General features: G+C 34.3%; 1 protein-coding gene across 2 annotated transcripts; it reads right to left on the bottom strand.

The window, feature by feature from the left end:
• Positions 1-3,960: 3,960 nt before the first annotated feature.
• On the bottom strand, positions 3,961-11,265 carry LOC139966640 (uncharacterized). 2 transcript variants are annotated; one of them, XM_071970000.1, is made up of 6 exons: positions 11,131-11,265; positions 7,725-7,866; positions 7,321-7,473; positions 6,362-6,485; positions 5,525-5,631; positions 3,961-4,592 (listed from the first exon to the last, which is right to left on the bottom strand). In XM_071970000.1, the coding sequence occupies exons 2-6, from the start codon at positions 7,852-7,854 to the stop codon at positions 4,543-4,545; spliced, it is 564 nt and encodes a 187-aa protein (XP_071826101.1). In that variant the 5' UTR covers positions 7,855-7,866; positions 11,131-11,265; the 3' UTR covers positions 3,961-4,542. The 2 variants fall into 2 exon arrangements, with proteins under 2 accessions (XP_071826101.1, XP_071826026.1); XM_071969925.1 differs by having other exon boundaries at positions 7,725-7,878; positions 11,131-11,244.
• Between the last annotated feature and the right edge of the window lie 1,368 nt (positions 11,266-12,633).

The raw sequence follows: 12,633 nt of genomic DNA, 5'->3' as shown, positions 1-12,633 counted from the left end.
AGAGGTTCGAAACCGGTAAGGAAGGTCGTATTTCCACTGTAGGCGTTTGTCACCTGTATCGAACAATACTAGTTCTGTTTTGGTGACATATTTGCCTTACTCTAGGGATCAAACATGATTCTAACCAACTCGAAGTCATTTGTGATTCCTTAAGCCGGTTCTCGAAAGATATACTTCGAACAGAAATTTTGTTAATGAAATGGAGGTTAACGGCAAATATATGTAATTGAAAACGTAATGAGTTGGAAATGAAACGTAATGAGTTGGAAATGAAGCGCAATGAGTTGGAAAATCATATATATATATATATATATATATATATATATATAGGTCTGAAATCCTCGCAAGCTGCAGACACCAACCAAAACACCCCCAAAATAAAGTTAAGACTAAGATGAAAGAGAGATAGCTTTTTAGTACACCTCCTGACGATTGCTAGTAAGCATGAAACTCTGAGTAGAGGTTTGGCTGCAAAATTCAAAATTTACATTACGCTCTTCTTCATAACGCGGAATTGAGCACTCTGTCGTGTTCTACTTGGAACATTTTATACACTTCTATATATATATATATATATATATATATATATATATATATATATATATATATATATATATATATATATATTTATTTATATATAGATCCCTGCAACCATTCCTTTAAAAGTAAGAGTCACAGAGTCGGGGTTTCTGATCAATGATCGTTACTCAGAAGTTGACTTGTTGGGGGGGGGCGGGGAGGGGGCTTTACTCAAATTTGCTTCGATATATATAACGTACGTATTGTTGGGTAAAAGAAAAATTGCCCAATTTTGTTTTCAAGAATTGAGAGAGAAATCATTTTGTTATGTAGATACAAACGGTGGTAACATTTTTTTTTTCATATGGTGGGTGACCTGGACACCAGGGAGTAGGTTTCAAACCGACGTCGAGTCATTCAAGGACTAGAATTCACAATGCGATCCTTTATAAGAAAATCCATTATTTTATTTTATGCTATTTTCTCTTATAGATTTAGACGAGATTGTATATTTTAGAACAAAACTATTTATATAACAATTAATATATATACCTGCTATGTTTTAAGTTAGAAAACTGCAGCGTATTGTTCACACGAAATTTCTCCTGCTAGCCGCACTATGACTCTCTCACGTCGACAAGATGATATTCCCCTCTTGAGGGAGGGGGGGTGGGGTAGGCACCGGCGAATTCTACAGTGTACCATACTATCTCAGGCTCCTCCAAAACAATAGGCAAGATCACTTTGAGAGGGGTAGACGGGCGGGGGGAGGGGGAGGGGAGTTATGTTAACATTTAAAAATCTCTATGATATATGTATAAAGATAGCTGTTGCGTTACTTGGCTTTTTCTTTAAAAACAAATTATTTAACTTATTAATTTATTGAATATTTTACAGATGCTCTAGTTTTTTATTTTTTTTTATTTCTACTTATTCTTCTTCTTGTTATTATAGGACAGTAAAACTTTTCTTCTGGTAATAATGCTCTTAATTTTGACTAATTTACATTTAACCAATAAAGTATGCCAAAGCATTGTTTATTTATATTCGACATTGATAGGAAATATGAAATAACCTGTGGATAGCTTGTTAGGGTTAATTACAAAGAATTTGGTTTCTTGCTATACTCGTATTTGTTCTAACTATAATGACCGTTTTTTGTTTGTTATCCGGACCCAAATCCTGTGTGAAAATTTATATACTTAATTTTAAAGTAAAATATACTCTAAATTCAGCATTCTTTAGGGTTTCCTTACTTCTCTATCTTTGTTATGGATGCGTTTTTTTCCCTGCTTAGAAAAAGTGGATCTGAAGAAAAGCATTGCATCTTGTCTTGGGGGTTATATATTTCATACTAATATGTTAAGTCCCATATTAACATAGATTTTATTTAATTCTTATCTTCAAACAAACTCTCACCCATTATCGAATTAGTAAGAAAGCTGGTTTTACCCTATTTAGTCCAATAAAGGGATAAAAGAGCTTTTTCTTTTTAACTTGCGTACTAAATCTGTCGGTTTCGTTTCTTAAACATATTTTTAATTTATCTTGCCCTTAGGTGTATTATACTGTTAAGATATATAATTGAGCTGGAATGTGACGTGGCGTGTATGCGGATATACAAAAGATTACACTAAGGAAGTAGAAGATTATCGATATACAATTTAAATGGATAGTGGATATACGGTGTTTTTGTTTGTTGATCGCTTAAAATATTATCGCTGAAAGGTTTCGACATCTTAAGTTCAAAAAAAAAATAAATCCGCCAAGCATTGTGTTTGTCCAATGACATGGAAATGACGTGTGTGTTTATTTATTTATTTATTTTATTTTTTATTTTTTTCAAATCTGTGATGAAATTTAGTGAATTAAACTCTCATTATCCGATTGAAGGGTGTCACCGAAATCCAACTAAGCTTTAATTGTATTTATCCCTTTAAAAAAATTACAAGTATTTAAATAATTTATAAATAAATTATCCAAAGACGATTATATCATATTCTTACAAACAGGTTTTAATAGCGATGAAATAATTGTTAAAGGAAACTACAAGGAAACGATCCAAAGTGTACAACATTTTATTGAAAAAATCATGCATTTAACATATTTTAACAGGAGAGAGGATGTCTTTTTGTTAAATTATATACCATGATGACGTCACAGGCCACCCACTGTGATCTTACTTCCTGGAAATAAGGACTTGTTAATCTGGTAAAAAGCCAGTTTACATTCAAATAACTCTTTATCGAGCTCGATACAGGATATTGGAATGGAGGATTCAAATGAAAACGTGCAATATATGTTTATCTTCTCTATATAGGTGTCACAGCGTCAACCACCGGAGTACACCTTTAAGTCATATGCGCATGCAAGTTGGAAAGAAAAAAATCTACGTTCGCAATCTCTAGCTGTAATACTTTATTTGTACTTCGATTTATTTATTGACTATAAGCTTGCGAGCAATTGACAGTTTTCGTGTAAGAAGTCGAACACTGCATACCATCCTCTCGTCCCTAGCATACACCTACTACCACTACTAGCTCCCCATTCCTCCCCATCCCACCCACCTAACCCCACTTCCATTTGGCCCACCCACCCACTTACATTTCGCTTAACTTTCAGTTACAACAGAAATCTGTATCATGAATACTCAGGGATTAATATAACTTACAACAAGAGGTGTTTGTGATTACCCCCCCCCCCCCCACCACCCCCATCCCCACCTCAAGAAATTATTTCAACCATTTTAATTTCTTGATCAAAATGAATTTCTTGCAGTTTATAATGTATTATTAGTAGGTTGATAAAAAAAATAGTGGGAATTGGTATTAGCATGCCTGGTGAACAAACTGTTTTACTTGCTTTGAAGATTCACTGACGCACAGTACGATATAACCCTATAATAACGGGCGCTTGCTGCGGGGAATGTTGGGATTTACACGTGAATGAGGGAAATTACCCACGGATTTAAACGTCAGAGTACTGAAAAATTAATAAAGAAACCATTTATATAATATGAATTCAATTTTAATAACAATTTTTAACTTGATAGTGATCAATTTCCAATACCTTTCGATATAGATCAAGAAAATAACAGAGTCGTAAAATGGTACATTTTGAGGTCAATATATAGGTTCTTACCGTACCGTTCTTATGAACCTTACCCCCCCCCCCCCCCACCCCCCCCCCCCCCCCGTCTGGTCCAGTGTCAATTACTTCCCCTAACTTGAGTCTTCAAGTGCCTTTCTAATTTATGATAAAAAAAATCAAACAAAAATAAAAAAAAGTGGGCAGGTCTAAATTTAACTTTCAATTACGATGAAATATGAAGATAGGTCTGAAAGTTGACCAAATATTATGGAATCGGAAATCATTAACTAAACTTGCTAAATAACGAACATTTGGATCGCAAAACATTAGGAGGGCGTCTGAGCTTGCTAACTTTGCTCTCTTTCCAACTTTATTTTTGTCAATGCTCGGCAAACATTTTGATACCATTCCCGGTAATCGGTTACCAAAGTCACCGCATTTCTTGCATCCGCAAGGACAATCTTGCTTCTAATAATGTTTACTAGCGCCCTCTATTACACAGAGGGATGAAGCTGCAACCCATGGCATCTATTTTCATCTTTATCTTCTTCTTTGCGTTGAAAATTTCGCAGTTTTTTCTTATTTAAATTTCTGCTCTCCAATCTCTTCGTCTCTGTACGTTGTATCACTAAGCAACAGTGTGTGCTTCAGTACGCTGTTACTGTCTGCGCACGTTCAAAGAAAAACGCAGACGTTATAACACGCAATGCAAATGTTTCCTTTAGGACTCCGTACGATATATTTTTTACTATCGTAGTTTATTTGAAGTACGCATTTTCATATATAAATCTTGTGTGATTTTTTATCTTTGAAAAATATCTGAAAAGTTTTAGTTTGAAATATCTCTTCCCAATTCCATTTTCCCTAGGTCCTTAGTTTACGCTTCAAATTGACGCTTTTTGATAGCATCGAATGTAAATCCTATGCGCGAGATTAGATGCTGGAGCGAAGAACTGGATGTTGTCTCATAGCCGAAGCAAATTCTGAAAGAAAGAAAATAATATAAATAGATGAAGAAATATTAAAATCCATAAATTATTGATCGGACATGCACGATGCTCAGCGGACGTGGTTAGTGAAACAGTAATAAAAAAGTTATGATATTTGAATAAACTTTTAAATTTTTAAATAATAATTTATTTAAATAAATTTTAAGAAGTCAGCATTGTATGTTTGTATTAAAAATTCAAGGATGGGTTTAGACAGATTTTCTGCCTTGATATTTGCTTTAGGCCCAAGAGTAAATGTATGATAGAGATATCAACTTTAATATCTCAGTATTTCTGGAATTATTGTGGGCTTCTCCCTCGCGCGCGTCGTATACAACAAATAACTGTCTATATCAGTGCTATTATTATCAATATTATTCTTATAGTATACTAATGACAACGTAAGCTTCTCAGTGCAGTCCTAAATGTTAACTGTTACTCTATCGTTTCAAAAAATTCTAACAACTCAATCAAAGTATGTCATATGAACTTTGTATATAAATAACAGACAACACACTCTTGGATTACTTCCAACATATACTAAATATTAGCCCTTGACAAACGTGTTATACAATACAAATGTTAATTGTTTGAGGAGGTATAATAAAAGCCTTTTGCTTTCCTATATAGACTTGCTAGTCCAGCCATTTTAATTGATTAGCCTTAGATTATTTTTACAAAAATTATTCGAAAAACTTAAAAATGTTATGGAGATATGCCTACATACAATCTTGGATGATAGCAGGGCGTCTTTGTTTTAAATTAGTATATATGCAATTTGGAATAGGAATAAATTATGCTACATATAGGTTCTTGAGCAATTCATACTGCGTACTGGAATCGAATTCTTAATCCTAATCCCTTATATTGAATATATTTCATCGATAGCTATTGTTCATTATAATAAGAAACTCGATCACACTTACCTGCGTAATTGATCTCTCCGTTCCTGTCTGTGTCTACAGCCTCTATGGATTTACGATTAGCTTCTGTTAGTGTGCCATTAAACAGCGATAACCCTACTTCTGATACACTGTGGCGGGAAATATATATATATATATATAATGCAGATATATATATATATCACAGATAACTGTAAAACGAGATCAGAAATACTCGAACACACACACTAACAGCAGATTGTCAATGCACATACGGTAATGATACCATAAGTAAACCAGGAATGTTTTACAGATGACGAAATTGATACGCTCTGTCTGCCTCTCTCTGTTCAGATATTACAACTTCTTAATACGTACTTGAGAGTTGGTTAAAGGGTGTGAAGACTCGCGCACAAAGAAACATCTCATGCCGGTAATCTAACCTAGTTTCGAATGAGGTGTAATAGGAGTGTTAGACACCACCATCCATCCCAGAAAATACACACACAGCTTGTTACAGTCGGTAATTAGACACTAGTGTACAGTCAATACATACAGCTACGGTCAATAACAACATGGAGGTCTGTTTTTACTTCCATGATAACCACAACACAGTGTACATATAGTAGCGATGGACATCTCAGGTCTAGATAAAAGATAACAAGGTATCACGTTTCATTACTGTCTGCATTTTGTAGCGACAAGAAGAAAACTTTAACTTTTTCGGAGGGCGGCACGCGGTTTGGGGCGAGTCTTCAATGCCTTTAAAACTTTAAATGTTCTTATCGTGAGAGTGGCATGTCTATTCATGTGCCCCCTTTATAGGAACTAAGCACGATTACTCAAGTTACCTTTACTACACTTAAGTTGTGAAAATCTCACCTAAGTCGTCCATTTCGATTCAAGTCTAATAGTTGAAACATGCCAAAGACTTCATCGTTGGTAGCATATATCGCTGGATCGGATTGAAGATTTTGGAATTCAGAGATATCAATCTTACCGTTACCTGCAGACCAGAAAAACATATATTGAGGAAATGTGAAGAGAATGTTTGAAAGCCATATGTGAGTATCTACGTACCATCGAACGCTTAATGTCAACTGTCAGATGTCAAAGGTTAACGTTAAGGAAGTCCTGTGAGAAGAAAACTCGAGTAAGTGTGAGAAGAAACTCGAGGAAGGGGTGAGGAGAAACTTGGGAAAGGTTTGAGAGGAAACTCGGGAAAGGGGTGAGAGGAAACTCGGGGCAGGGGGGTACAGCCTAGGTACCAATAGAATGGGTATTTGGGGGGGGGTGCTGGGAAAATGGAAAGGAAGAACTTTGCATTCTCATTTTCATAAAGTAGCGGGCTACCATTTAAAGGAAAATGAAATTTTGTCCCCCCCCCCAACGTGGTTCTCGACTCTAATGAAATTAAGTTAACATAATTCTGATCAATTTATTTTGTAATAAGTTTTGTTCAAGTTTTTTTTTTTTTTTAATTTTCATATAATTTTCTACCTCTTCATAGTTTGTAGATGGTTACGGATCTTCTCAGGTGCCATCCAAGGTGTTACCGTTTCCAAATAATTTTCACATGGTAACGAAACCACAATCGGCTACTATTGCAACCTATGGGGTTCTTAAATTCCGTACTATAAAGTTCATCCAATCAACGTTATCGTTATATCGTAGATGTTTAAAAGCATACCCAAAGAAAAACATTTTTTTTCTAAAAATTAAACTTGATAGAACATTGCTAACATCTTGCACAAGTGGTAATAAAATTGAAATTTTATTAAATTTTAAACCATTGAGAATTAAGCGGTAGAAACGATAAGACTCGATCTTTGTTTAATTACCATCTCGTTCAAGTACTTCAAATAGAGTTGTGACTGTGTGTGTGATGGCGTCAAGTTGTCCGTGGCTTCCTGATTGGTGCCTGATAGCCAATAGAATCACCTCAATCACATCAAGGTGGCCATCTTTGTTCAAATCGTAAACGGAAAACACATCTGCACGCAGTGAATGACAGAGAAGAAACAAGGAGAATTGCTTGTGTATTCGACATGCTGTTTTGCTCGTTTTACAGTTATGGAGTAACATTGCTCTGATAAGCCACGCGATTAATTAAGTCCATATCGTAATTAAAAACAAAAACAAAAAAGTAATGTTGATTAAATAAAATTTTAACAAAATTGTGCTAATAAAGAAGAATTAATCAGTATAAAGCGATGTTATGTGTAATATATTTTCCTATACTTACCTTGCGCTATATTATCTACATGTATCCTTTGATCTCTCCCTATGGTAGTTGGGAAAGGCACCGTACTCCCGAAAAGGACACAGAAAACGGCTGCTACAAGACCAAGCCACGATGTGGGTTCTCGATACATGTTAGAGTAATGCTGCAGTTTCACCTTTGAAAATAAAAAGGATATATAATATATATATATATAATGTTAACAAGAGTAGATTTTCAAACATTATGCAAAATAAAAATCGTTAAACTTGGGTAACACTTCAATACAGTATGTCTTTTAAACATATTCTTCGCAAGTCTGGAAAACTGTATTAGCAACACGTCGGTATTAATCAACATGCCTTCTGTCAATGTGGTAAGGGTTATGGTAAGGAGGGGGTTGTGCAAGAGGGAGACGAACACGTTCGCGAGCAGATTGCTGACTAATGAACACATTTCCATTACTTGAACTTCAATTTACAAGAAAATGTGCGATTCAGAATACGGTTGTGTCATCAAATGAATGCGCATGTGCAAACATAGTTACGGGTCCAGTCATTACAGTGGACATAAACTATCCTTCATCTTTAGCATACATGAACAGACATCTTCTATGAAGAACAAATCCCCCATAAAACAGCTAGTAAAGTCTTGCTCCGCTTGGGAGATATCATTGTTTAAAGGACTTCTCTGGGAGCTGCGATTTGGTACGCATGTAATGTTACATAGCGCCACCAAATTCTGAAAGCCTTTTTATTTTTTTATTTTATTATTTTATTATTTTATTATTATGTTATTGCTGGTTTAATATTTTATTTTATCGCTTTATCAATTTTTTACTAGGTAATTCGAGGTTGGCCTCCATTTTTTTGCGCGTGTAATGTTTAATGTTCAATGTTTAATATGTTGATTGTTGTTGTTTTTGTTCTGTCATTTATATTTACTTGATTTTATGTCTTTAATCATTTTCGATCCGTCTGTACCCTTTTCAAATATATTTATTTTATTTTATTTTTTGCCCCCGCAAATGTTCAATTTGTTGGGTGGGATCTAATAAAGTACGATTGACATAAGTCAAAACCACTTTAATAGATTGCATATTTTAAGCCATGTAGACCTTCTGAGTTCTAAGTTGGCCTAGGCTGTAAAGCCTAACACATTTTATTTAATTTGCAAGGGGGATTTTGCAACAGACAAAAAGATTTCGCCAAAATTAGAGCTGTTATTTGAATATGTGAACCAGTTATTTTCAACGTTAAACTTTCGAGGGTAAAGCCTGCGAGACCAAAAACATAAAAATTATTAGTGGCGCTATCCTCAATTAAATTAAATCAAATTTAATACATCGTTTCATTATTGAAGAGCAAACAATTAAAGAAGCCAATAATAAGTTATAAAGCTGTTCTACTCTGAAAAAAAAATATTAAAATAAAGATCAAGTAAATATGCAATTATTCACTGCCATCAGCTAAATTCAAAACTGTAAAACTTGGTGGTTTTAGTCTCTTTTGAAAAATTTATAAAAAAAATTAAAAAAAATAAAAAAATACATGTTTTAGGTTAAGTGTCCTGATGACATCATCCATTCTATTGTTGCCAGATGCATTTTACAAATTTGAAAGAAAAATAAAATGTATACCTTAGCGATACAAAATGCTACTCAGTTGAGGATGTGGTTTTCGTCTAAAGATTCAGAAATTATTTCAGTAATTTTGCTAAGTTATCAACTTTAGCCACCATGAATGTCCGCATGTTAGCATCTGATTGGTATAGGGTCATCCACAGGCTATTCGACCAGTATAAATCTCGGTTATTCGAAATATTGATTTATTCGAGTATTTGATTATTCGATTAACCGTCATCGTTTATTCGACTTAGCATGCTCTTACGTCATACATTCACTTGCAAGTCTTTTAAGTAAAAAAGTGACATTCATAGAAAATATTTTTAATTCGTTTCATCAAATTATTACTTCGGCCTTATGGAATTAATAATTCGTCCGAATTAATTAATTAATCGAATTTATCTATTGTTCGAACGAATTTACAAAAAAAAAAATCGAATGGCACTAATAGGCTATTATATTCAATTTTTTCTATGTGTGCGTGTGATGGGACAAGAATAATGCAATTCGGTTATTCGACGAAAAGAAGCTAGATTCAATTATTCGATGGATAGAGCATAAGGAATGTCTTGTAAGTAAATAAACGTGCCGAATTTCTTTGAAAAGGCCTTCCCCGCCATATTTTGGATTTGATCGAATAAAATTGGGGGCGTTGTCCCTGGTTACACGACATACAAGGTACTATGTCTTCTGAATGGCACCCCAGCAAAGAAATGGCTATATTGGGATTACCATCCACCTACTAAGGGCTGGATGTCCCAGTTAGTAGAATAATGGCGTCGTAACACCGGGCCTCTTGCTAAAACAAAACTTCCATTGCTACTTTCCGTTAGGAATGTCGATAGTATAACATGTTATTCGATAAAAAAAAATAAAGGCATCCATTTTCCTGAGTGTTCTGAAATGTTGGATAATTTAGCCTATAGAAAGTTAAACCGGTAAAATAGGATCTGTGATAGGCTTTTATTCAAAAACTGTTTTCTAATATTAATTTATTTAGTATTTATATTTTCATGAATAGGGAAACCAGAGGCCTTTTTCGCTTGTCACTAGAACCAACTTAGTCTATGGAAGGTTCAACAGGTAAACCAGGATCTGTGATAGGCTTATATTTAAACTGTTTTATAATATTTATTTATTTAGTATTGATATTCTTGAATATGGAAAGCAGAAGCCTTAAACTTGCTCGCTAGAACTTACTTAGCATATGGCAGGCTAAACCCGTTAAACAGGAGATGTGATAAGCCTATGTTTTATCATATTTATTTATTTAGTATTTATATTCTTGAATAGGGAAAGCAGAAGCCTTAAACTTGCTGGCTAGAACTTACTTAGCATATGGCAGGCTAAACCCGTTAAACAGGAGATGTGATAGGCCTATGTTCAAACTGTTTTATCATATTTATTTATTTAGTATTTATATTCTTGAATAGGGAAACCAGAAGCCTTAAACTTGCTGGCTAGAACTTACTTAGCATATGGCAGGCTAAACTGTTTTAATATTATTATTTATTTAGTATTTATATTCTTGAATAGGGAAACCAAAGGCCTTGCTCGCTTGTCACTAGAACCAACTTAGTCTATCGAAGGTTAAACAGGTAAAACAGGATCTGTGATATATTCAAACTGTTTTATAATATTTATTTATTAAGTATTAATATTCGTGAATAGGGAAAAACGAGAAGCCTTGCTCACTTGTCACTAGAACCATTTGTTTAGTAAAAAATCAGCTACCATGCAAACTTTGATTCGAATGTAAAACTAAATTTTAGCATAAAAATAATTTTAAAATAAGAATAAGCTTACCTTGTACGTCAATATTGTTCCTTAAAGATATCACAACTGATAACTGTTGCAATGCTTCTTGTGGCCAAACAGCGCAATCTACTTGGTGAAATAACCTTCACTTTTAATATTTATACCTTCCTTACATCCAAATATTAGCCTATACTAGGCTATTACGCAATCAACCCCCCCTCCCCCCCCCCTCTCTTGGCAGTTCAGAAATATATATTTTTAGCCATTTTCATTTCCCGCTCAGTTGAGAGTGAAATCATCAAAATTATAACCGGAAATAATACTAATTTTTTTTTGCTTTATAAACTAAAACAATAAATAAAATCTTTAGTTGATAGGAGAGAGCTCTTTGTGTAAACAGGGAGCTGCTTCCCACATGGTCTTGAAATTAATATCTCTTGCGTCACTGATAACTACTCGCTAGGGCATCAGATGAAAACAGAAAGCTCGCTGTCGCTAAACGGGTTTTTCTCTCTACCTCTCTCAAATCAAAAATCGCGACAAACACATTCGAATCGATCGTAAATTAAAAGAGCGGAAATTGTCGAACCCGAGGGAACGCTGTCTCTTGTTCGCGATCTAAGTGATGGGATATCTTTCATTAGTATTTTCGTGTGAATTTTTAAAGGGTCTCATCCTATCCTATATATATATATATATATATATATATATATATATATATATATATATATATATATATATATATACATATATTAAGTCGAATTTATACCGTCTCCATCGAAACAGTCAAGGAAGCGTAACCATGATCTGGGAGTCTAAGGCGAGTAACCCTACTTGTGACAGTATTCGAAGCCATGGTAACCAAGGTCCAACCGTTGCCGGAGAGCCAGGTGCCTAATAGCTGCTACCAGTTTCATTTAACAGCAACGATCCTAATTAGTTACCAAATGAATATGTGAACTTTTCTTAATGTGAAGGTAAGGTACTTATTTTCCCCGGATTGATCACGATTAAAAATAGCTCTGATATGATACAAATAAAAATAATAATAATAAAATAAGTAGATCAAGAAACATTGTTTTGTGCTTCTCTTTTTTCCTTTTTTTTTTAAATAAAGCTTAATTCTTGCAAGTAACTTTAACGAAACTAAATATTTAACCCACGTGACGTACTGATTACAAAAATTGTGTGTTGCTATGGTTAACATATAATATTCCAATCAGCAGGTTATGAGTACTGCTATGGCCTATTCCGCACCAATCCATTATTTAAGAACGAAACGACTGACATAATTCTGTGCAACCTATTGTGCATGGTAAAAGTATACGCTTATTCTATAGGTATAGGGTTATGGAACGCGAAAAGGGCAACCATATTTCGTTGTCTAAACTAAGTTTGTTGCTGTCTAAACTAAAGTTGTTGCTGCAGTTTTACCATGCTGTTGCTCAAACTTACGTTTATGTCTAAAATTCCGTTGTCTAAACTTACGTCGCTGTCTAAACTGACGTTAAACTTAGCAACGAAATCATTTTTCCCTTTTCGCGTTCCATA

Source organism: Apostichopus japonicus, chromosome 1, assembly GCF_037975245.1.
Source record: "Apostichopus japonicus isolate 1M-3 chromosome 1, ASM3797524v1, whole genome shotgun sequence".
In the NCBI taxonomy this organism is placed as follows: Eukaryota; Metazoa; Echinodermata; class Holothuroidea; order Aspidochirotida; family Stichopodidae; genus Apostichopus; species Apostichopus japonicus.
The sequence above is the reverse complement of the archived record's forward strand: the minus strand, read 5'-3'. Positions and strand labels throughout refer to the sequence as shown.